We start from the raw sequence: 24,183 nt of genomic DNA, 5'->3' as shown, positions 1-24,183 counted from the left end.
AACTCGAGGTCCTGACTGCCTGTTGTACGTACGTTAAAGGCCCCGTGACAGTATTGCAAAAGGGAAGGTTGTTTTTCCTGGTGTCCTGGCCAACAATTAACTTCATAGTTGTTCGTGGGAACCTTGCTGAGAGCAAACTGGCTGCCCCGCTTACCTGCAGAACAGTCACTACACTCGACAGCAATTGCCTGCAAAATGCTTTATGATGTTCTGATGTTAAAAGCGCTGCATCAAATGCATGAGTTACAAGCAAATATGGGGCTGCAGGGATGATACAGAGAGCTTCAGTCAGCTGGGGTTGCAGTGTGGTTCATCACAGGTACACAATACCTAGCCAGGCTGATGCTCTTATCCGATAAACGGGAGGAAATCATTCAGGGCCCTGTTGGAATGTATCAGACATTGGCGGACTGTCAGACCAATTCTGTGCTGTGGGACTGTCTGATTTGAACTTCACATTAATTCCTTTTTTATACGGCCAGAGAGAGAAAATATTATTAATAAATAGTTAATTCATTCAGTCAAACGCAGAGGAATTCTCGTTCCTATCTTTTAATAAAGAAGAAGCTTATTTATGTCCTACCCTCTGCTTGGGCGCGGTGTTTCCTTTCTGTAGTGTCTGAGCCAATGTTAAATTTAATCGATGCTACATTCCAGCTCCTCATGCCATGCAGACCTGACAGAAAGCATGAGGCATTGTGAACCGTCAGTAGATTCACAAAGGATTGCGTGCGACCTGAATCTGAATCATGACTAGTCTGGCCTTCGTGACAAACTCAGGTCTTACACATGGCAGGAAAGGATTGCTGTAAATTTTCCGTAGCTAATGGGAATAATACTGGCAACTGACTCACACTGCTTTCCTTCCTTCCCAGCCAGACATCTCCTTACCTTAATAATAATGATAATCCTTGCATTTGATATAGCGCCTTATCGCGTCTTGGGAGACGTTTGATAGCACTTCACAGAATATACTGCAAAGTGGATTGACTGTGTATTTTGTGGGCGAAACGCGGCAGCCAATTGCGCACAGCAGTGGCCCACAAACAGTCATGGATTGAGTGGCCAAATTATCCTTATTTATTTATTTATTTATTATTATTAAGGTTTCGCCCGGATCAAACCCGATCTTCTCGCTTGCGAGGCGAGCACATTAATCACTATGCTACGGGGACCCACCATACCCTGCCTCTGGAGCTTTCTCTCAGATGTTGGTCTCATCGAGGCAGAAAGGAAGGCACAGAGATCAAACAACAAAACACAAACCAGCATTGTTTGGCTGAGACAGAGGCAAGTTCTACTTCTGCCTATTGTTATCAGTGTGCAATGGAGGAAGCCACAGGCAGCAGACAGACGGATAGGCAGGCACGCAAGCAGACATGTATCTCCTGTCTGTAATTGTGTGGAGAGCGCGGGTGCTACAAAAGGAATGACATTTACCGAAAGATTAATTATAACCAGAAACCCTATTCCAGTCTGTGTGACAGTCTCGCCTTGTCATTTAAAAAGAGGGATTCACACTCGGAGGAGGGACAGATCTGGCGACCTTCCAGAGCAGAACAGAAAGTTGTGAATAATTATTATTATTTTCTAAGAGATTATGATTAATAATATTAATAGTATAATTATTAATAATCCCTTTTTTAAAAAAAGGGTTACTCAATCTAAGACTGGTTGTGGGACACTGCTGTGCGCAATTGGCTGCCGTGTTTCATCCACAATGTTTACAGCATATTCTGTGAAGCTCTTTGACACGTCTCGAAGATGTGATAAGGCGCTGTATCAAATGCAAGGATTAATATTATATGAAAAAAATCCTTAGCCCTGATGCCATTTCTCCCTTTCCCCTCCTCCACCTCGAAACGGGGAGAACATTCTACAGAATTTTTCCAATGCACCAACTACACAACTCAATCGACTGCCAGTGTTCTATCAAATACTGATCTAGACGCGTTGCTTTGACAATCCCTGTCAAAGCAGTTTATTGTCCTGGCTATTCTGAATAAATGCCTGAAAAAACCTCCGTCGGGTCATCTGAGGGCTTGGGCTGCCCTGACTTTGATCATTTGGGTGAAGTTGATCAGACATGTTTATGTTGCAGTCTGGAAGCGGTCTTAAATATTAAACGCATCAGCATACTGCGTTATGGATGGGAAGGTAACAATTCGTTCTCAGCGCTCAGCCTATGGCGCGCTTTTACACTAGCTCAGACAAGTGAGGCAAGTGAGACTCGAGGCTCAGTCTCGGTCAGTCTGTTGGTGGACACAGTGTCCTGGCCTCAACTCGACCGCCCTCCCCGGTAACCCCAGCTGTGGATCACTCTCTGTGCAAAGAAACGTTCTCCTGTAAATTGCGCCTCCCCACACACGACTCTCCCCTCTTTCGCAGACATGTAGCTCTGCCAGGTATCTGGGCACAATAGAGGCTCGTGCCAATGTAACCATACCCCCCCACCCATTCACTCCCACACAAAAGTCAGCGCCATCAGGCTATAATAATAATAATCCTTGCATTTGATATAGCCCCTTATCATGCTGTTGAGACGACTCAAAGCGCTTCACAGATTATACTTCAAAAAGTATTGACTGTGTATTTTGTGGGCAAAATGTTCCTCCTTACAGATAGGTAAAAAGAGGCGTGTGGAGTAAGGAAACTTACTTGTGGAGTCCTGTAGCTCAGTGGTTAGAGCACTTGCTTTGCAAGCGAGAGACCTGAGTTCAATCCCAGGCAGGTCAGGGCGAAACCTTGGGCAAGTTTCCTTACTCCACACAGAGCCTAATAATAATCCCTCCAAAACAAAAAACAATAATAAATTGGTCATTTTCAATCCACGACTGTTTGTGGGACATTGCTGTGCGCAATTGGCTGCCGCGTTCGCCCACAAATATAGTCAATTCACTTTACAGTGTGTTCTGTGAAGCGCTTTGGGACGTCCTCCCGACGTGAAAAGCGCTATATCAAATGCAAGGATTATTATTATTATTAAACTTGCCTAAGGTTTTGCCTTGCCCGGGAATCAAAACTGGGTCATCTCGCTTGCGAGGTGAGCACACTAACCACTAGGCTACAGGTCTCCACGGAGTGGGGGAGGGGATAAAATCTGATTAGAACATTTTCCCTCTTCCCCTTCAATAGTCCTGAAGCGAGACACATCCCTCAGCAGATGGCAGAGCAAGTTGGCAAGCGCCTGAAGAGTGAAGTCATTTGTCACTAGTAATAGGTGATGGAGATCTTCCACAAGTCTCTCACCGTGGCTTCTCCAACTTGTGTATCTTAGATCTTGTCTCTTGTCAAGAGTCCGAATGAATGACCATTTTACAACACTTGCGATGCAAGTGCTCTAACGACGGGATTCCAGGCTTGTAGGGGAGAGGCAACAAATTGTCGACAGGGAAGCAAAGTGAGAAACAACAATAATAATCCTGGCAACCCTCAAAACACCTTCACAAATGAGGTGATTGTATTTCTAGGGAAACGCGGCAGCCAATTTCAGCAAGATCCCAGAAGGTGGCCAATGGCCACGAGGTGACCATTGTGTCTGAGGGATTGTTGGCTGGCCAGGAGAAACTCCACCCTTCTCTTTTCAAATACTCTTACAGGATATTTGATATCCGCCCAGACAGATTTGTCAGGAGCTCGGTTTAAACATCTCATCCGAAGGAAAGTGCCTCCGACAATGCAGCGCTTCCCCCCCAGTGGAGCGTCAATCTGGACTGTGAGCTGGAAGTCCCGCCAAGGACATGAACCCACAACCTTGTGACCCAGAGGCGAGAGTGCTACTGACTGAGCCAAGTAACTTCTAAGCAACGCTGCTGATTCCTTATTAGTTCTTGGCTGTTTTTTCCTTTCGTCCCATGGGATGTGGTGGGTGTGTAGCGAACTTGGAGGAAGCACCGAGATAAGTCACAATAATTAGTCACTCGTCTGCCTCCAAAGGCTCTCCTTTGTAATAAAACGACAGGCTGGATAATGCATTTCAATGTGAAGTGTTGCAAACAGGCAGATCTTATTAAAGTGATCGCATTATTTCATTGAGGGTATTTGCACCTCTGACTTGACTCAGGACATGGGAGCCATAAGGTTCTGACCCAGAGATGAGAGTTCTCCCAAATAAGCCAGGCTAATACTGCCTATCTAGTTATGAGAGCTAAGAAAAAATTACACTCAGCTTCAGTTGAAAAATTTTCCAGTTCAGCTTGGGGAAATATCACCCCAGATGTACGCCAAAGAAACAACAATAAATGGTGCGATTTGGTCCATAGAATAACACAAGGGCATCACGGTAAAATGGATTCACCGCAGAGAGAGGTAGAAAAGCGTCACTTGGTCTGAAAGTGGCGAGGGAATGGCGAGTGATCATTTTGTTTCTTCTGAAGGTCTCAGCGATCATTCATCTCAAGTGCAGGCCATGCTGGGCGCGGGGGTTGGGTGCTACATGCTTACTCAGGCATGTTGGTCACCTGCATATACCACATACAGACGGATTGCAGGCTTTAGTTTTATTTCTCTTCCTTTGGGGGTTTCGGGGCGGGGGGGGGGGGGGGGTGGAAGGGTTTTGCTCTCTCCGCCCGCTACTGGCTCCGCCTTACTTTGAGCTAAAAGAAAGACATCAGCAATAAATCAGGTCGATAGCAGGATTCGACAGGGAAAGCCCCAAGCGACAGCACACAACGCATCCCTCACAGAGCAGCCATCGTCCTATGCATTAGCTTTACAGTAAATCTCAATGCAGTTTGATTAATAGCACCATTGCCGCTAACATTAAACATCTAGCCACCAACTTTGTCACAAAGGCAATGCAGCAGGTAACGCCAGTCATCTCAGTCCATCGGTTACCGTCGGAAGGGGGGGAAAGCTCTCACATGGTCAATAATTGAAAGAGGTCAATAATAAGCGAGAGGACCAGGGTTCGATTCCCAGGCTAGGCAAACCTTAGGCAACTTTGCTTTCTCCGCACGCTTTTGTTTACTGAGCAGTAAGTAGGAACCCGGTCGTTAGTCGATTGGCGGATCGCTTTCTGGGGGTAATAATCCCTTCAAAAAAAAAAATTTGGAACACTCAATTCACGACTATTTGTGGAACACTGTTGAGCACAATTGGCTGCCACGTTTCGCCCACAAAATAGTCAATCCACTTTACAATATATTCTGTGAAACGCTTCGAGACGTCTCAATGATGTGGTAAGGCGCTATATCAAATGCAAGTATTATTATTGGTAAAAATAATTGGTAATAATTATTATTATTGGTAATAATAACCCTGGGGAGATAACATACTGATTGTGGAATGGAGTAGGACCTCCTCCTCCCCACTCACTTGCCACAAAGTGAATTCCCAATCTCAGTCGTGCCACTGAATGCAGAGCAGACGCCCAGGTTAGTTTGCTTCTAGGGATAGGGGAGCCCCCATTCTCTGGTGAAAGGACAAACAACTGGGAGTCACACACACCCTCGCTCACCTTGACCGGCAAGTGACGTTTCGAGACCTGAAGGAGATCCAAAACGAGAAGGAAATACAGTACTTTGAAAACAGGAAATAATTACCCAAGTCACTCAGTAAGCTATTATGGTATCACTCGCCTCACAACCAACAACAAGTTGTAGCAGGGTTTTTGTTAACACATCTTCGAAAAAACAAAGGTGATTCCCTCTTGACATGCGGCAGTATTAAGTTTCACTTGACTGCCCAAGTTGTGACTTCAATGAGTTCATTAAAAACCCAACGATTTATTTAACTGCCTTATAACCATGTTTACAGATTCCCCCTTTAATAAGTTTGTTTTTCCTGCAGTCTTTTGAGAGCAGTCCGGTTTCTCTGCTCATTATTTTCCCCTTGTAAAATCCGACTGTTCCTAGGCTCAAAGGGTTATCAACCGAGGCTGTCTGGTGTCAGAAAACATGTCAGTAGCCTTGCAGGTCCCAGGTCTGTAACGCAACCCATATGGTGCATTTCACTCGTTGTTGTGGTGGTCAGAGCATTGAGAACTGATAAGGGGGAATCCTTTGTAATGAGAAAAGAGCTTTAAAATGATCTATTGGTGTGTGTTTGCGTGTTCCCACGGCAACCCATCAAATCAATCACCTCACAATTACTCCCTGGTCCTTTTGCTCCTAATTACGGGTTGTGGGGAATTCAGGCTGCAGTGGATAATGCGGGCGGTGAAAAATGTCAACAATGTGAAACATGCTTCGGAATCTTTGATATCTAATCATACACTGGGCGGCTGCGTGAGTCAGAGGTAAACTCAGAAAGCTAAATATTCAAAAACAGACTCGGCATTTGAAAGCCTGATTCATTCTGCTGCGCTCCACTGTTCCTCACGCGTGTCAGACCAGGAGCATAGAAACAGGGGGCCATTCAACACTTCCGAGCCTGCTTCACCCAGTTTATGACACCATGGCAGATCTTTTAAACTAATTTCCCTGCCTTTTCTCCATACCCCTTTACCAAATATCCATTTATCTATCTCTCTTTTACAGTTGAGAATGACGCTCCAATACTGTGCTGGAGGAGGGGGGAAATCGCTGTAATTGTCGGACTTGCCCTCCTTGCGGATGAGACGTTAAACCGAGCTCCTGTCTGTTTCTGTTAATGTGGAAATTAAAGATCCTGCGGGAACTTGCTTTCCTAACTTTAGAAAAGCCTCCAGGAGGCAGAGGCCGGTGAAGGCAGCTCAACACGCCCGTTTAAGCAAGCACTAGGCTTTCCTGAGTGCTGTGAGCGAGCAAGCAAAAGAGAGAGGGAGGGAGCACAGCCATCACACAGTACGGAACAAGCGAGGGCAATGGAAGCCTATCGAAAGGAATCGTCTTTTGGCAACCTTGCATGCAGCAGACAACCAAGGCAATTGGCTTTAGGGGGCCGCCTGCTTAAGGCAGTTAAAACTCTATTGGAATATGGCACGAGAGAGGAGCAGGACGGCCGTTTGGAAAGCAGGCAAGTACTTACACTTTGTAGTTTAGATGCCATTTTATTGACTCTCCATCAAAAACACAGTGTACACAGCAACCCAATAAATTCCACGGCAGGCATGATCCTGGTTAGAACGCTTTATTGCCATTCTTTCTCTGCCCCCCCACCACGTTTGGTATACGTTTTTAATAGATTAACCCAGGCTGAGGACGGGGGGGGGGGGGGAGAGGACGGGAAGAGGGCAACAGGGAACACATATATTCCTATGTTGAAGGGCCCCAACATAACGCTGCTCTCTCAATCCTGGTTGATCAATCCTCAGTGATTCGCCTGATAACTGGAAACCAATTAAATGAAGTAACAAACCTGTCTCGGGCCGCTGTGTGACAAGGGCCGCTTGAATTACTTGGTGAAGGACAGCTCTGGCTCAGTAAACATTGCACAAGATAGACAAACGTCCACAGGGGGGTGCCCTTGAGGTGAACTGCATGAGGAAGTCTTAAACCTTACGGGGCTGAAATTCCTTCAAAACACAAGTGTTGTCTGCTTCGTTTAGTGAGAGAACCGGCCCGCTGCAATCTGCAAAACAATCTCCCATTCCGCACCCCCCTCTTAAATTAAGATGTGAAAAACAAAACGTTTTGTCTTAAAGTCCAAACCAGTTGGTGACGTCTCCTCTTCGTGGGTCTGATATATGCTTCTGCCTCTCTTCCTCCATGAACTTCTGTTGGATTTCTTCCATGGAGCCCGGTTCAGGAGTTGGATCCTTTTGAGGGAAGAGATCTGGGAAACTGAAAGTCTGACCCTGGGTCTGAACGAAGAAGTGAAACAAGTAAAATCAACTTGTGTTCCCTGGAAGCATTGAAGGCCATTGAGAGGAGGCCTCATTCAACAACAACAACAAATTACAATTGTATAGCTGGCTCCTTTCATGTTGGGAGGACCTCCCAAGGCGCCCAGCTCTTGCCTTCATAAAATCATAGAATTATATAGCACAGAAGGAGGCCATCATATCTGTACCGGCTATTCAGATGAATCCCACTCCCCCGTGCTCTTACCATAGCCCTGCAAACTTATCCTCCCCAAATAATAACCATGAGCACACACGGTTTGTAGATACACTAGAACCCAGTTTGCTTATCGTGTGGACCCCGACTTTTATTTACTCAAACAATCCAGCGCGCAGATGTAACGTCAGCAACAACAACTTAGATTTATGTGGCGCCCCTCACACAAGGTAGCATCTCGGGAGTGCTTAATAGCGGCATAGCTTGTTGCCGTGCCAAGGAGAGAGGGGAGATGACTGCGGACATGGTTGAAGAGGAAGGCACTTCAGATGCGATGTGAAGACGGGCAAAGAGGGGGCAAGGCGGGAGTTGAAACCTCATGAACCCAGAAGTTGACCATTTTGGCTTCTTGTGTGCCACTGAAGCTGGCTGTCTTTCTGGGCAAAGTATTGGGGGGGAGCTGACCAACAATCTTATCCTGTTATAGCGCTAGTTGAAACTTTACTGTGTAATAACAGGGCTCGACTGTACAGTGCAATTCAGGAATACACTGGACAATTAGCTAAGGGTTCATAGTCAGACAGGGATGTGCTGCTCTCCTGTCTCTGGGGCCTTGGGCATTACATCCCCTTTATATAACAGCCGGAATAGGTTAGTGAATGATGGGATGTTTGGTTTCAAACATGACCAGAATTCTTGTGCGCTGTGGTGGATAGTAATTTTAACCTCTGGGATTTAATTCCAAGCCTTTTATTTTTCCTTCAGGCCCTGCCAAATCTTCACTCACCAAAGACTGTGAAGAATAGAAAGTCAACCACCTTGCAATCTGTCTGAGACCAAGTCTAGCTTGGACAAACTAAGCGTGTTAGTGTTTTCTGCTGTTTTAACATTAATGCTGCGTCCCGCAGCACTGAGACTGGTGCAAAACCACAACAGCTCCATGTGGGGTAAAATAGAGACCAATTCAATGAGTCAAAACCTTACTTTCTCTGGTCAAGCAGGTGTTCAGGGTTTCGTTTCAGTTGAGGGATAAGAAAGCTTTGTCAAGGAGATGCGGAAACAACCAAATTCACGGCCTCAACACAAGAATAAACATACCATGTCATGCCAAGGGCCAGTAGGTCACATATACTGTATATTGTCAATGAAGTTAGCCATTTAGTAATGATAATCAACCATTCGTGCATTTGATGTGGTCAGAACTCTGACAAAAGGTCATGGACTTGAAATGTTAACTCACTTTCTTCTCTCCATAGATGCTGCCTGACCTGTTGAGTGTTCCCAGCAACTTCTGTTTTTATTTCTGATTTCCAGCATCTGCAATATTTTGCCTTTTGTTTTCTGCATATGATATAGTGCCTAGAACGATGACAACTCTCAAAGTGCTTCACAGTTAATTGCTGTCAAGTAACTGAAGGCAAACACAGAGGCCAGTTAACACACACAAGGTCCCGCAAACAGCCATGAAGTGAATGACCAATTTAACTAGCAGACTGTCAGCCAAGGAAGACACCAAACTTCCTTCCCTTTTCAAATGGCCCTAAATAAAATGCAGTGTCAAGGGCGCAATCCTTGAAAGTTAAGAAAAGGTGCAATTCAATTGAAAACTAAGAGTTAAGTGCTAGCTGTTTCTAGGCTGCATCATGCTTTGTCCACCACTTGCTCTGACCTCCTCTTGTATTTGGGTTGTTTTCATGTCGGGGTGGCTCAGAGCCAAAAATTACAAGTTCATCATAGAACAATTAATTCTAGATGCAAATTCCGAATCAATCTTTCCTGCACACATTAATGCTTCAGTAAGAACAGGGGCCGGGGGGGGGGGCGGGGTGGGGGAGCTGGGGTTGGAGGAGAGGAACCAATTTACCCTCCAGCAGGCTTGGTACTAACCCAATGCGTGCAGAATTTCACAAAAAAACAGATCTCTTAAAAGCTAAGACCCGAGAGGTACCCACTAAGGGAGGGAGTGCTTATCCTTATGTAATTGGAAAGCCTAAGGCTGTAGAACAAAAGGCATGCTTTGCACTAAAGGGAAAAGCAATGTCTTCCAATGTATTTCATTACATCCTGTCTGCTCTCACTCCATCACTATCCAACCCCAAATTGGCTGCCCCGTTTGGCCCACAAAATATAGTCAATCCACTTTACAGATTATTCTGTGAAGCACTTTGAGACGTATCAACGATGTGATAAGGCGCTGTATCGAATGTAAGGATTTATTATTATTATGCTTACTGTTGCTTCCCTTCCACCACCCCACCTATCTCTCACGGCTTGTGTAACTTGCATACATAAGAGAGAAGGGAATGGAGGAGTATATGAGAGGGAAATAAGAGGGGTGGAGGCTTCTGTGGAGTATAAATACTGCCATGGACTGGCGGGGGCGACTGGCCCGTTTCCGTGCCTTATCACTCTGCGTACCTCGTACAATTTCAATCAATGCTAAATTCCATGTTTCTTGTCAGCTCTTGCACACCGTACAACTCCTGCACCCGCTTAACAACCGCAGAACCATCAACTTGTTGTGTTTCTGCCTGAAGAATCTGTTGTGGAAAATTGGCTTTGCCGACCGAGCTCTTAATCTCCCAGGCTTTCTCCAAGAGACAGTGATGGGCTGACGCAACAAAAGATAAGGACAGAAATCTCCTTTCATTCTCAGGAGCAACAGGATTAAGGTCTACAAATCAATAGGACAACAGGATCAATAGCTGTCTGCCTGGTTTCCTAAAGCACTTATCAGGCTGAGATAAACAATAGGGCTAAAATTAGATTTCGCAACGAATTGGCTCGAAATGCCAGCGAAAATGATGGATAAATAGGCTCTAAATGGATATTGTTATACTTTTGTATGGTCGGCGGATCCTAGTCTCACACAGCACCATTTTTCTAAGACGGTAATAAGATCAACAGTGACTCTGTGCGACATTTTCTGCACGATATCTCAAGCTACCGATCTGAAGATGCTAACAGGTTTCCGAGTTTGCAGGCAGAGAAGGTGGACTGCAGCCAAGATCACTTGAGGCAACATCAAGCCCAGACCTGCCGTAACGCAAGGGTCCATAGGTTTAAATCTAGTGACACAAAGGACTGCTGGAAGGGGAACAGATGCAGAACATGTTGACTGCAGATTAATCGTAGTTAAAAGATGGTCAACGTTTCCAAGTCAACCGGTAAGCAACAGCTGTGACGGTATTGCTTAGCTGCCCAATTTACAGGTTTAAACCTCAAGAGAACTGTATGTCTGTACTGACGTATAGATTCTGGTAAATGCTCTGCAGATTATTGCTAAATAAACCTGCGGGGATGACATCACCATGGTTTGTTCTTCAGTGCAAGCTTAACACTGGCTTTCAAGGTTCTCCATCCCCTTGTCCCATCCCTACCTCCGCAATCATCTCCAACCTAATCTCCACACGCAAACTCCAGCCTGCTGCACGTCCCTCAGCCCAAGCTCTCAGCCACTAAGTTCCTCGCTTTCTGGAACTCATTCCCAAATCCACTCACACCTCTCTTTCAGGCTTCCAAATCCTTCTATAAAACCTTTACCTCTTTGTTTCCCACCTTGCTCAGTGATCCACGCACCCCTGTAAAGCATATTTAGATGTCGACCGAGGTAAAAGATGCTGCATTAAGTGCAAGCCCATCACACACTGGGGACATGTAAAATCCTCATCCATACATGCAGCACGGCCAAGCCACCCACTGTAAAACTGCCCACATCAACTCCCAAATACACATAATGGACATCAGTCATTTCCAGACAGTAATCTCAATTATAAAGTGTGAAAGAGTGCTGTTAGCTGAACCCCTTGATAAAATGACTGGTAAAGTAATTACTCCCACATGGCCATTATCCTCTTTACGGTAGTTACTCATCCCAGTGAACCCCCCCTTCCCAAGTTATGCAATGCTTATACCAGTCGTGTTTGTCTCACTCACAACCACTGTAATATCTGACTCAGCTCAAAGAATGCAGCAGGGGACGAATGACGCATAACAATACTATCACACTTTCACTCATACGTTCAGGTGTTGGTTAATATAGAATACACAAGGGGATTCAGCAGTTTCCTAATAACAAAACACAAAAAAAGGTCATCGAGTGTTTCAGTCTCTTCCAACCGCCCCCCACCTCCTCTCTCACGTCCCCTCATCAACCAGGTCACCCCCAAAAGGTGGAAGTGTTTTTAAGGAGAGCAATGAAGATGTGGTGTGAATGAGTGCACATCAGCAGTCTGAGAGGCGCCAGATGTTGAAATGGTCTGCGATGTCCAGCTGTACACACAGCCTTGTTCTAACCAGCATGACAGGCTGCACAGAGGAGCTGGGAAACCAAGGGTCAACCAACAGGAGGCTGAAGCAACCGATGGCAGACAGAAGATCAGGGTAGAGAGAACTAGCTGATTTGATGTTAATGTAGATAGACACTCGGGGAGTAAAAATATGAAGGGTTACGGTGGGAAGCCAGATTTAGGGGAGGTTGTAGCATGTGGGTGATGGAACTGTGGTGACACATGCTCAATGACTGGATCCCCTGTTCTTAAATTCTTATTATTTCAGCCAAGATTGCGCAAAGGAGCTGTAATTACCCTCCTAGTGAGACGTTCGTTCAGGGTTGCTGCTCCTGATCTCTATCCAAGAATTCATGTTGGGTTCAGAGAATAGTCTCGTAGAACGCTAGTGCTCAGAAACAGGCCAGTCGGCCTGTCAAGTCTGCTCTGTTGCCCATCTCTGCAACTCCAACCTACACATCTCCTCCTCTTATACATTTTAATTAACATGGAGCTGCACATTTGTGAATTGCATCAGGATTTGGCTATGTTGCAAGATCTCTCTCTTCCCTTTGATCAAATCACTTGACAGAAAGAAATTCCTTCACAAGATGCATACAACGTAAGCTGCTGATCACCTTTCACTGGTTGAATGCAGTTCGTTTCCCCTGAAACAGCCTCATTGTTGAAAGAATAAAGGACATTAAGGATAAATTCTTCCAGCGTGTCAGTGCTACACACCAACTCCAGCTTCTGTTTACCGGGGAGGGTGTTGGTTGTGGACTCTTTCCAAGAACCAAAGAGTGATTTAGAAGCTGAAATATTACCACTGTTGAGAGAAAAATAAAGCTTTGGATTAAAGGTAAAATCTGCATCGCCCAAGATCTGAAATATAAAAGAAGGTGGAATCAGACTTGCTAGTTTGCGATATTTGCAAGAGAGATAGGAAGTGCTAATCTGAACCTCTACAGTTGGTGATCTCTAAAAGCAACAACACAATTATATTTATACCGTGCCTCTCACATCGGAAGGACTTCCAGTTAAGGGTTTGCAGCTAAAGTGAGGAGCCCAGAGGGTGTGAAAAAAAGTCTCGGAGGGCGAAAACGTTAGTTTTTCTTTGCGCTTTGGGGCAAAGAAATCAGGAGCAAAGATCTGGAAGGCAAAGAACCAAATGTAGTAAAATGGTTACGTATTTGCGTCCAAAGCAAAACAGACATGATGAGTTGGGACAAACCAAAGGCCACAATTTGTGCCCCGCAAGTTGGCTGAGCCAGTAAGTCGATTGAGCAATGAAGTTGTAACAGGCGATGCAAATTATATTTCATGGATCTTAATAATATTTATATCATGAGTTAAAAATGAACAGATGAAGAATTAGGTAAAAAAAATTGGCTTGATGGGGTTTCTTTGTGGTTTTGATTTAGTGCAGCTGAAGGCAGTGCAAATGCCAATTAGTCTAGTGTTGTGTCGTGTGGGTGTATTTATATGAATTATGAAAGGAAAAACAGTTCCAGTAATTAGAATGTAATATGATGTCGACAGTGTCTTACAGCATCAACATACAGTGCCAGGGAGCAGTAGGACAGTTCAACTCTTCCCACTCCTTCCAACTTTGCTACACTGCTGAACTCAGATGTAGTAAGAGCAAGAAGAATGGAGAGGGAGGAAGAGAGAGAGAGAGAGAGAGACATGGTGAGAGAGAGACACGGGGAGAGAGAAACATAGAGAGAGAGAGAGAGAGAGAGACAGACAGACACATATATACACACACACACAGAAAGAGAGAGTTCTTTACCGTGGTGCTCTCGGATTGCTATACATCTTGTTGGTGGGCAGCCAACAAAGTACTCTTGTACGCGAGGTAAGTTATCCCATTAGGGGGTAAAGAAAGCTAAAAGAAGAATGTTATCCCTATGAAATATTAAATATATTTCACTGAAATGACGTATGGTGCGAGTCCCATTCGTGTGGGAACTCTGCATTACTATCTTCAATCTACTGTACAACAGATGTGTGAGCACTGCAATGTCACATGCAGAATAAGAAGCATATTGCACACCCTGTTAGGGAAGGTTTCAATTACATGAGTAGATTAGTCAATTATTTTCACAGAAACACATAAAGGCAAAGCAGAAAAACAATGCCATAACCAGTGACATTATTGGTGAGACATTATTATAAACATGATGTTTAGGATATAGACAGAGGGAAAGAACAGGGAAATTGGGATTAATGTAGTTTACTCCATTGAAAAAGCTAAGACTAGATTGGCCAAATGGGCTCAACACAAGACATTATAAGAGTTGGGGTTTGAGCCACATGGGTAAAGTAGATTCATTTGCCCTCATCTTTACCATTAATTCCATTGTCCACCAATACATGCTATCACATCCGGTTTTATTTCTCACCTAAAATACAGCAGCAGTCCGCCAATACTGACAATCTCCATTGAAAAAGTCACCTTAACATTGCCAAAGTTAAAAGCTTCCCCGTGAAGAGACAAAAGTGTCAGCCGTGCAGACATCTCACACGGCTGACCGTAAACAGGGGCAACTGGCAGCTCAAATCTTCATTGCTTAGAGCAATGACTGCTTCAATTGGGTACATGTGACTCAAATGGATTCTCAACCTAGGATTCCCCTGTTCATTTGGGATTTGCCTTAAACAATGCTAGCCTAGACACCAGAAGGGCGTGTGAATAGGTCATCAACAAGCACATCACCTCAGTTTAATGTCTCATCCAAAGGATAGCACCTCCAACAATGAGATCCAGCTCTAACGGTGGGTGACTTTGATGCAAAACTATTTTTTTCACTAGCTGCAGTAGATATTAACAAAGTTGCCTGAATACTGCGTAAATATGGAAAAACATTCGCACTGCCATCCATTGCTGGGGCTGAAATAAGACCAGCGTTTAATAGAAAGCACATGATGGTTGGGGCAATACTGCCACCTGGAGGATAGCATGCCAATGGTCGCAGTGGTGGCCTGGCTGGCTTTGCTTTGCTTCCATTCATCGGCTGAGAGACAAACACGGGGTGCCTGAAAGTGACTCAATGAGTGTCCGGGAAAGCATGCAGAAGCTTTTCCAGTTATGTTTGGATTCCTTCCCCTTTCGGGATGTGCATTGCTTGACTGCACTACGATTCACAAAAATGACAGCCCCATATTTTGCAAGTCTAGCCTCATAACGATGGTCCCTCATTCCCAGTAACATCTGTGTGTACCTACACTGTACTTGCTCCACGGCTCTGAAGTTATTCCTAGAATGATTAATTCTCCTCTGAAATTGTTTCTAGAATGATCAATGTGATTGCAGCCTACCAAATGTCTGCTGTAAGGATTCATTTATCCAGAGAGCTTGTGGTTTCTGAACTGAGGAACAGGTTCATTGTGATTAAAGGTAGTGTGAACTCAGATCCCAGGCTCCACAAACTGGTTACCTCAATACGTATGGTCGGATCAATTTAGCTCTCACTGAGACAGCTCACATGGTTTAATAAAGCAGAGCAACACTGCTAGCAAATCACTAGGATTACTCCACAGCTACAGTCAGGGACAACACATGCATATGAACAACAGAACATTGCTTAATTCTAGGGATTAAAGGGGAATGTTTGAATGTGTAGGCCAAGTACACACCATTCCTAGTATTTGGCATCTTAAAAGCAATCTGCCACATGGAGTGAACACAACTGGCCTGGACTTGCCAAAGAAAGCAAATGCTCCAAGAGATCAAAAAGAGATGTTCAAAACACCCGTGATTGTCCACAAATGGACGGAGGCTCTGTGCCAGTAGCACCCCGCCTATCCGCATGCTGGATAGCCACACGCCCTCGCAGCATTCATATGAAGAAGTAAAGTCGGGTTGCCATGTCAGCAAGACATTTTAGTTGCGCTTCTGCACACTGTTTCAGGGTATACAATTTTACTTAAGGACTACCGGGGGGTGAGATCCAATCCAAGTAAATACTGTATATGGACAGACAGAGAGATACACACACTACACACACAGATACAAGAACTCAAAGACAATTGTACGCACAAAAACACATAGGAATCTGATATCCACAGTGGAAACGTAGCACTCTAAGACATAGTAAGAGGCCATTTGACCCACTATGTTAGTGCCAGTGTTTGCTCCTCCAATGAAACCATCTATCCTAATCGCAATTCCTTGCTCTTGTTCCCTATTCTCTATTCTTCCTATCGAGTGCAGATTCTGTACGGGGCTCGCTACTGTATTCAGTGTGAGGGAACCACATATGCCCTAGTTCCCTGGCTCCACTGTAGGAACTGATGCAGGTCTCCGATCAGGGCAAAGGTTTGTCAATGAAATCTAGGCGGGGTAAGAACAAGCTCCTTACACCTGCAGGACCACTCCAAAGGCTCCTACTGTTAGTCCAAACCTATGACATATCCACCTACATCACAACAAGAATACACAATGTCATTCCCACCACTAGCTTGTTCCGAGAGGCAAGCTTCCATTCAGTTCGTTGCAGATCAAAGCAGGTTTTTCTCCTCAAGAAACAAACCCACCGGAGCCAAAACAAATTACAAAGCCACTGAACACAACAAAGATTTGTTTTAATGCTGTAAGAAAGTTTAGTAGTTAATATAAAACATGTGGGGGTGGGGGGTTTAACAATCTTTATTTGAATGCACAACAATGAATGAGTTTGGCTCCCACACAGCAGCTGTGGGACTGGGCAGGGACACTGTGACATTGCAAAATAATGGGAGCTTGTGTCAGTGTGCACTTTCTTGGTCGGGCAGACTGGAGATTGCATCCAGTGCAATTCGCATAGCGGAGGTCCTGAACAGTCAAAATGCTCCACAGCAGGGTACAGAAGGGGAGTCATTAAAACATACAGATGTACCTAACCGAGGATCAATTCTTTACTTCACTGCAAATCCGGGAAGTCGCAAGTCATGGGAAACACCAAGATTCAAATTACAGAAAGCGAACTGTTTTAAAAGCTGAGCCACTTGGACATAGAGAGCCGAGAGGAGAATGGATACAGGCATCTGTAACTATCAGAAGTTTTGATAAGGTAACTAGCGAGAAATTCTTTCCACTGGTCAGTGAGGTGTTACCTGGAGACTGAACGTTTTATATACAAGTATAGTTGCCAAAATAACAGGCGAAGTGGTCAGAGACAAATCCATAACACAGAGGGTGACTAGGATACAAGAAACACCCTGTCAAAAGCAACCACCACAACAACTTGCATTGATATAGCGCCCTTCGCGCATGATAGCATCTCGGAGTGCTGAACAGTGGGAGGGTTGGACACCAAGCAAGGGAGAAGGAGGCGGTCGGGAGGTGACCATAGGTACAGACGGAGAGGTAGATCTTAAGGTGGCATTTGAAGAGAGCTTGGGGCGAAGTGAAGCAGAGGGATTGAGGCAGGGAGCTCCAGAGGTTAGGTACGTAATGGCTAAAGGCATGGCCACGGGTGGTGGGCTGGAGGGATTGGGGATTGCATTGCATTTTGGCATAATGCATAATAGCTTTCCAAAAGGAATCCGACAAATATGAGAAACAGAAAAACATAAAAACGTGTGGGGAAAGGGGAATGTAAAATTCTGTAAGCCTCCCTATGCATCTGCATGTTTCCCTCTGTGCCTATCAGGCCTCTATACCATCTCTTGCATTGTGATACGAGCGTTGAACCCCATCTCAGAAGGAGTCAGGAACCAGCGGGACAGGTAGAGTCAGAATGCCAATGGAGGGCTTGGTGTTAACCCTGCTCGGTGCAATGCCAGTACGTGAACAGTAAACAATAACAACTTGTATTTATATAGTGTATTTATATAGTAGTTTCCCGGACCGCTTGACAGTGGCAGAGTCTAAGCCCCAAGCCAGGAGGAGAGGGAGAGAGGAGGTGACCGTAAGACCAAAAAGGAAGGTCTTAGGAGAGATTTAAAGGTGGGGAGGGAGGGCGCAAGGCGAATGGATCAAAGTAACGGAGGTGGATGAGGTGCAGCAGCCAATTGCGCACAGCAGTGTTCCCCAAAACAGCCGTGGAGTGAACCCTTATACAGGGAAATTTAGCAAGTAAACCGGATTGATGAGAAGCGTGCACTTACCAATTGAACGTAAGCCACTTTGTAATCAGGACGCTTCACTCTCTGATTCATGTGATTTCTCTTTTTGTTGGTGCCTGGGGAAGCAAGTGTGAAAAGAGAACATGAGCAATGAACAATCTACAGGGTATCACCACAGAATACTGTTACACTCTCTCAATCACTCCTTCCCTCGCTCTGTTTCTTTCTTTCTCTCTCTCAATCTCCCCACCTCTCTTTCTCTCGCTCTCCTTTCTCACACTCACGCACAGGCACACTCTCTCTCCCCTCTTTCGATCACTCTCTTACCCCCTCTCACACTCTCTCTCATAACTCTCTCTCTGCTCTCCCCCTTTATGTGAATCACTCTCTCCCCCTTCTCTCAATCCCCCTCTTCCCTCCCTTTCTGTTGCCCTCCTCTTCCTCTCTCTCTCCCCCACCTCACCTCTCTCAATCTCTCTCTCCCAATCAGCCGCACAATTCACTATCTGCAGCGGGAGGACCCAGTGGTTGCTAAGGGCACGGTAGATAAGGACACACGCTTGTTTTCTCCCAACCGCTGGCTCCTGCCGCTTCCATCGGAGGACACAGGGAGGGAGGGTTGGAATGTTGGAAATGGTCTCAGACTGGATAAAATCACCTGCTGGGCTAGATGCGGCCCGCGGGCCGCCTGTTGGACCACCCCAGTCTGGGTCATTGGGCGTCAAGGACACGGATGGTATGAGCACAAACAATAAACAAAAATCCCACTTCTTGTTGCATTCTGGTGACCTCTGCTGGAAAGTGCAAGCATATACCGGGTGAAGACGAGGAGGGTCGAGATTAAGCCAGCTAACAAGAGGAATACCAGAAGCAATAAAAAACAAAGGGGAGATTATATATCAGAGGTTTGTTCAAATATATGGAATACTTTCCCACAAATAGCTTTGAAGGACAAATTTCTTTTTGGTCAGCCGGTGTCTGACACATGTGGAAACCCATCACCGTCCTTAAAGAGTTTCCAAACCAAGCTGAGAATTCCATGCGTGCAACCTACACATGGAAATTCCAGAGATAGATTGCTGAAGGCTGAATCTATAACAACATCCAAAAGTGAATTGGGCAAATAAACAAAGAAAAATACTTAAAAGGGATGGGATTGGGGCGAGAGGGCTCCAACCAGGGAAGCAAACATCAGCGCATTTCATGGCAAGTCAAACAATAATAATAATCCTTGCATTTGATATAGCTTTTTTCACGTCTTCTAACTATCTCAACACGCTTCACAGAATATACTGTAAAGTGAAATGACTATATTTGTGGGCGAAACACGGCATAATAGCATAAAAATTAAAAAAAATTTTTTAAAAAAAGAAGGCATAAAAATAGCCTCCTTTCTGCACCATAAACCTAGCTGGCTGGTTGAGTGGGCAGTATTCCTGCCTCCAAGTCAAGAGGTTTTTGGGTTCAAGCCTCATGTCAGGACTTTGAGCTTACCTTCTAAGCTGACACTCCATTTCAGTACAGGGGGTGGGGGGGGGGGAGTGGAGACACTGCATTGGCAGAGGTGCCGTCCTTCAAATGAGACATGCCAGATCAATGCCCTTTCTCTCTCGGGCCAGGCAACCGGTTACTTACAGTACTGTATTCGGGTCCTCACGGTGGCCACAGGAACGTCATAAATGCTCTGCAAGTAGTTTTTCACGTCATATTTTGTCATCCTGCAAGGAGATGGGGTAGAAAGAGTGAGCGACGGAGGGGCCTGCAGTCAATGCAATACAATGACAACGTACAGCGCAGAAAAGAACAGCAAACTCTCAGTGCGAGGGCAGATCAGTGTCAATTCATGTCCCAGCAATTCTTTTGATATCTGAGCTTTTTCAGCTCCGACAGATCGTGGATACTATGGGTGGCAATCTATGGGAACTCTCTGGGTGGCTCAGTGTGCTCCTGTTATCAGTATGATGTGGGCTCCCTGACACAGTCAGTCTCCTCTTCCTGCTCTAAAAACATGTTATTTGTAAACTCCGAGATGAAAAGAAAGCTCACTGTTACGTAGCTCACTCAGGGCATCTAGTGACAGAAACCTAGCACTGCAGCATAATGCAGGTGGATAAGAATTTGAATAATGCTAGGCTCTCAATACACACTAATTTATAAAGACTGTCAACAGTGTCTTGTGTCTATGTAAGCAGAACGCATTACACTCATTGCGGTGATGACCTGGATAATCAGTTCAAGTTCCTGCTTACACCCTACTCCTCTACCCACCCTTTTTGCTCAGCTAGCTCCTCCAGCACACAACTCGTCCCTGCCGATCCACCATCGGTGTCCATGTTTTCAACTACTATGCCCTGAGACTCTGGAACTCTGCCTCAATCCCCCGCCTTGTCCCCTTCTTGTCCATCTTCAGATGACACCTGAAAACTCTCTTATTCAACGATAAACATGGTCACAGCCCCTCTCTCCCTGGCTCAGCATAAAACTCTGCCACTGTTAAGCGCTCCGAGATGCTACCCTGCATGAAGGACGCTATATAAATGTGAGTTCAGTTCAGGACTATCCCCTGCCAACTGCACTTACTCAATGGGAATTCTGAACTGCACTGTATCCTCCGGTTGCTCCTTTCCAGGTCTCACGAGGGTCATAAAGAAGTTTGTTCGAAATATTCTAAGTTGAGGGTTTCCAAACTGATATAATGGGTACCTGTGGAACAAAAAGGTTTCAAACGTACAGTAAATCAGACACTATCAGTTCAATTACCTTGGAACATAGCAAATGGTCTGGTCAAAGTTAAAGACAATATTCTTTTTCTTAGTCAACTGGGTGTCTGACACGTGCGGAGACCAATCATCATGCTTAAGGGTCTCCAAACCAGACTGAGAGTTTCACATCCCATTCCAGACACGGAAACTTCCCTGTGTCTTGAATGGGATGCGCACACTCTCCCTGGAGTGATGCACCGTGCTTACCTAATTCCAGAGAGTATTAGTCCCAGCATACAACATACACATACAGGACAACCCCCTAGATAAAATCTCTTGCTTGATTTAAGGCTATTTATGCGGCATTGCTGTGTGCAAATCAGCTACCGCATAAACCTACAAATATACAGTCACTAAACTTTGCAGTGAATCCCGTGAAGCGCTTTGAGGCCTCCTCCTGAGGTGATTGGTGCCATAACAAATGTAAGAATTGTTATATTATTATTATACTAACAAATTATAATATTATTACCATAATAATGTATATTATTGGCTCCCGTGTTTCGCCAACAAAATACAGTCAATTTACTTTAGATTATATTCTGTGAAGTGCTTCCAAGACGTGACAAGGCGCTATATTAAATGCAAGAATTATTATATTTATAAATATATTATTTATTCTTACAATAACAGTAAATCTTGCATTTGATACAGCAACTTACAGCGACATGCCTTCGAGATGTCTCAAAGCACGTCACGGAATATACTGTAAATATGTATTTTGTGGGCGAAACTCAGCAGCCAATTGCGCACAGCGATCTCTTACAAACAGTCGTGGATTGAGTGACTTTTTTTAAGAGATTATTACCCTCCACCGGGAAAAGCGATCCGCCAATCGACTAACAACCGGGTTCCTACCTACTGCTGGGTAAACAGAGGTGCGTGCGTGTAGTAAGGTAACTCGCCTGAGGTTTTGCCCCGGCTGGGAATCGAACCCGGGTCCTCTCGCTTTCGAGGCGAGCGCTCTAACAACGACAACTTGGATTTATATAGCGCCCTCCACGCCGGACGGCATCTCAGAGCGCTTCACAGTAACGGATCCCGGGGCCGAGCCAAGGGGAGTGTGGTGGTGGTGGGGGGGGGGGAAGGTGACCAAAGGCGCGGTCGAAGAGAAAGACCTTCAGCAGAATAGGAAGGCAGGGAGCCAGGCGAGGCGAGGGGAGGGGGGAAGGGAGTTCCAGAGCCTCGGGGCGTAGCGCCTGGAGACACAGCCGCCGAGGCTGGAGCGGAGGACTCGGGGGACGAGGAGGGAGGCCAGACCCGGAGGAACGAACCGATACGACCTATATAACCGCTACGCTCCGGTTCACCGCGCCATTTCAGCTCCAAGGAGACCCCGCTTTACCCCCCCCACCCCCCCCGCCGCGAGGAAAGACAGCCACTGGCTTCGCCCACCACAGAACGCACGGGCGGTACACGTCGCAGCGCGGCCGGCCAAGCGCTCGGCGGCGTCTCCGAGACCTGAGGAGGCCCTGTATCAGAGGCCAGGATTATTATCATTAATTATTATTATTATTATTAATACAGTTGGGGTCTGAGCCGTCACTGGGTGGGTGGGTGGGTGGGTGGGTGGGTTGGCAGTGACCAGGAACACATACCCCCCACACACACACCTCCCCCCCCAGTGGGCAACACAGCTCAGCATTAGTGGCTCAGGGCCTGGCTCAGGGTCAGCCAGAGGTGCCTCTTCCCTCCCTCCCCCCCTCGCTCCCTCCCTCTCTCCCTCCCTCCCTCGCCCCACCCCGCTCCCTCCTTCCCCGGCCTCAGGCAGGGCCTGGTCGCTCACATCACTTTCCGCGCCATTCTTTGGCCTCTTCAGAGCGGCCACCGAGCGACCCTCCCGCGCACCCGCTCGGCGACGAGCAGCTGCTCACACACACACACCCCACAGACACGCACACGCACAGCGACACCGAGCGGCACCAGGGGCTCACTGCACCCGCTCTCTCTCTCACACACACACACACGCACACAGCGACACCCGGCGGCACCAGGGGCTCACTGCACCCCCCACTGGGGCTACAATTGGCCTCAGTGTCCATGGGTCAGGGAGATGTAACAGCCAAGTTTCCTGCTCTAGTTGGCAATGCAGACCTAACCCCCCCCCCCACCACCCCCCACACCCCTCCCCGCCTCGCCCGCCTCGCCCCCTCCTTGTGCGAGGACGGGATTGGGGTTCAGAGGCGAGGACGCCCCTCCGCAGCCGACGCTCACTGGCGACAACTCACACCAGAACAATAATATAGTCAATACACCGGCAACAACTTGCATTTACACAGCGCCCTTCGCGCGGGGTAGGGTCCCCCGGGGGTGTTGACGGTGTGACCCCGAGCCGGGGGGGGGAGGGGGCGGGAGAAGGAGGGAGGGGGGGAGGTGACCGTAAGCGCGATCAAAAAGGAAGGTCTTTAGTCAGCATTTGAAGGTGGGGAGGGAGGGGACGAGGCAGAGGGATCGTGACAGAGAATTCCAGAGTCTCGGGGCGTAGCGGCTGAAGGCACAGCCACCGACGGCGGAGCGGAGCGGAGGGCGCGTGGTGGCGCCGGAGCCAACCGAGCGGAGGCAGCGGGTGGTGGAGTGGGGGAGTAAGCGGGTCGGAGGGGCCGGGGGGGGGGGGCACGAAGGGACTTGGAAAGGAGTGAGAGGATCTCGAAGTGGATCCGTTGGGTGATCGGGAGGCGGTGGGGCCGGCGATGACTGGTGCGACGGGGGTAGGGAGTGTCGTGGGGGTGAGTGTCCGGGGTTGCGGAGTTTTGAATCAATTGGGTTTTGTGTGCGGTGGAGCCGGGGAGACCGGCCAGGAGGCCATTGGAATAGTCCTGATAACTTGTCGCTCCAAGGGTAAAGGTCTCAGTGATGAGGTAGTCAGTGATGAGTGGCGAGTTGGGCATACGGATGAATAAATACGTAAATAAGGTGTGGCTGGGATATTGACAGCATGATGTGACAGTGACAAGTTAAGCCAGGGTCGAGTTATCAGGAGTTACTATCCTTGCATTTGATGCAGCGGCGTCTCATGTCGGAAGAACGCCTCAAAGTGCTTCACGGTTTAGCGTAAGGTCCAGCGACTGCGTGTTTTTGCAGGGCGAACGCAGCAGCCGACTTGTGCACGTCGACCCCACCGCCCCCCCCCCCCCCCCCGACCAATTGGTGAACGACCGATTCTAACCGCCAAGTATCGGG

At 46.7% G+C, this 24,183-nt stretch overlaps 1 protein-coding gene across 1 annotated transcript; it reads right to left on the bottom strand.

Annotated features, from left to right (window-relative positions):
• Positions 1 to 6,954: 6,954 nt before the first annotated feature.
• On the bottom strand, positions 6,955 to 22,928 carry mrpl23 (mitochondrial ribosomal protein L23). Its single transcript, XM_042341664.1, has 5 exons — positions 22,790 to 22,928; positions 20,822 to 20,944; positions 19,877 to 19,959; positions 18,284 to 18,357; positions 6,955 to 7,723 (listed from the first exon to the last, which is right to left on the bottom strand). Exons 1-5 carry the CDS (start codon positions 22,804 to 22,806, stop codon positions 7,559 to 7,561), a joined length of 462 nt encoding a protein of 153 aa, XP_042197598.1. The 5' UTR covers positions 22,807 to 22,928; the 3' UTR covers positions 6,955 to 7,558.
• Positions 22,929 to 24,183: the final 1,255 nt, after the last annotated feature.

The sequence above is a fragment of the Callorhinchus milii genome, unplaced genomic scaffold, assembly GCF_018977255.1.
Source record: "Callorhinchus milii isolate IMCB2004 unplaced genomic scaffold, IMCB_Cmil_1.0 Scaffold17, whole genome shotgun sequence".
Classification (NCBI taxonomy): domain Eukaryota; kingdom Metazoa; phylum Chordata; class Chondrichthyes; order Chimaeriformes; family Callorhinchidae; genus Callorhinchus; species Callorhinchus milii.
The sequence above is the reverse complement of the archived record's forward strand: the minus strand, read 5'-3'. Positions and strand labels throughout refer to the sequence as shown.

Bases quoted from the DNA above. Each gene is read 5' to 3' on its own strand.
- mrpl23 (XM_042341664.1), bottom strand. The intron at 19,960-20,821 runs GTAAGTGCAGTT...ATCTCCTTGCAG, and splicing joins CAGTTCAGAATTCCCATTGA to GATGACAAAATATGACGTGA. The intron at 18,358-19,876 runs GTAAGTAACCGG...TTGCTTCCCCAG, and splicing joins GAGGACCCGAATACAGTACT to GCACCAACAAAAAGAGAAAT.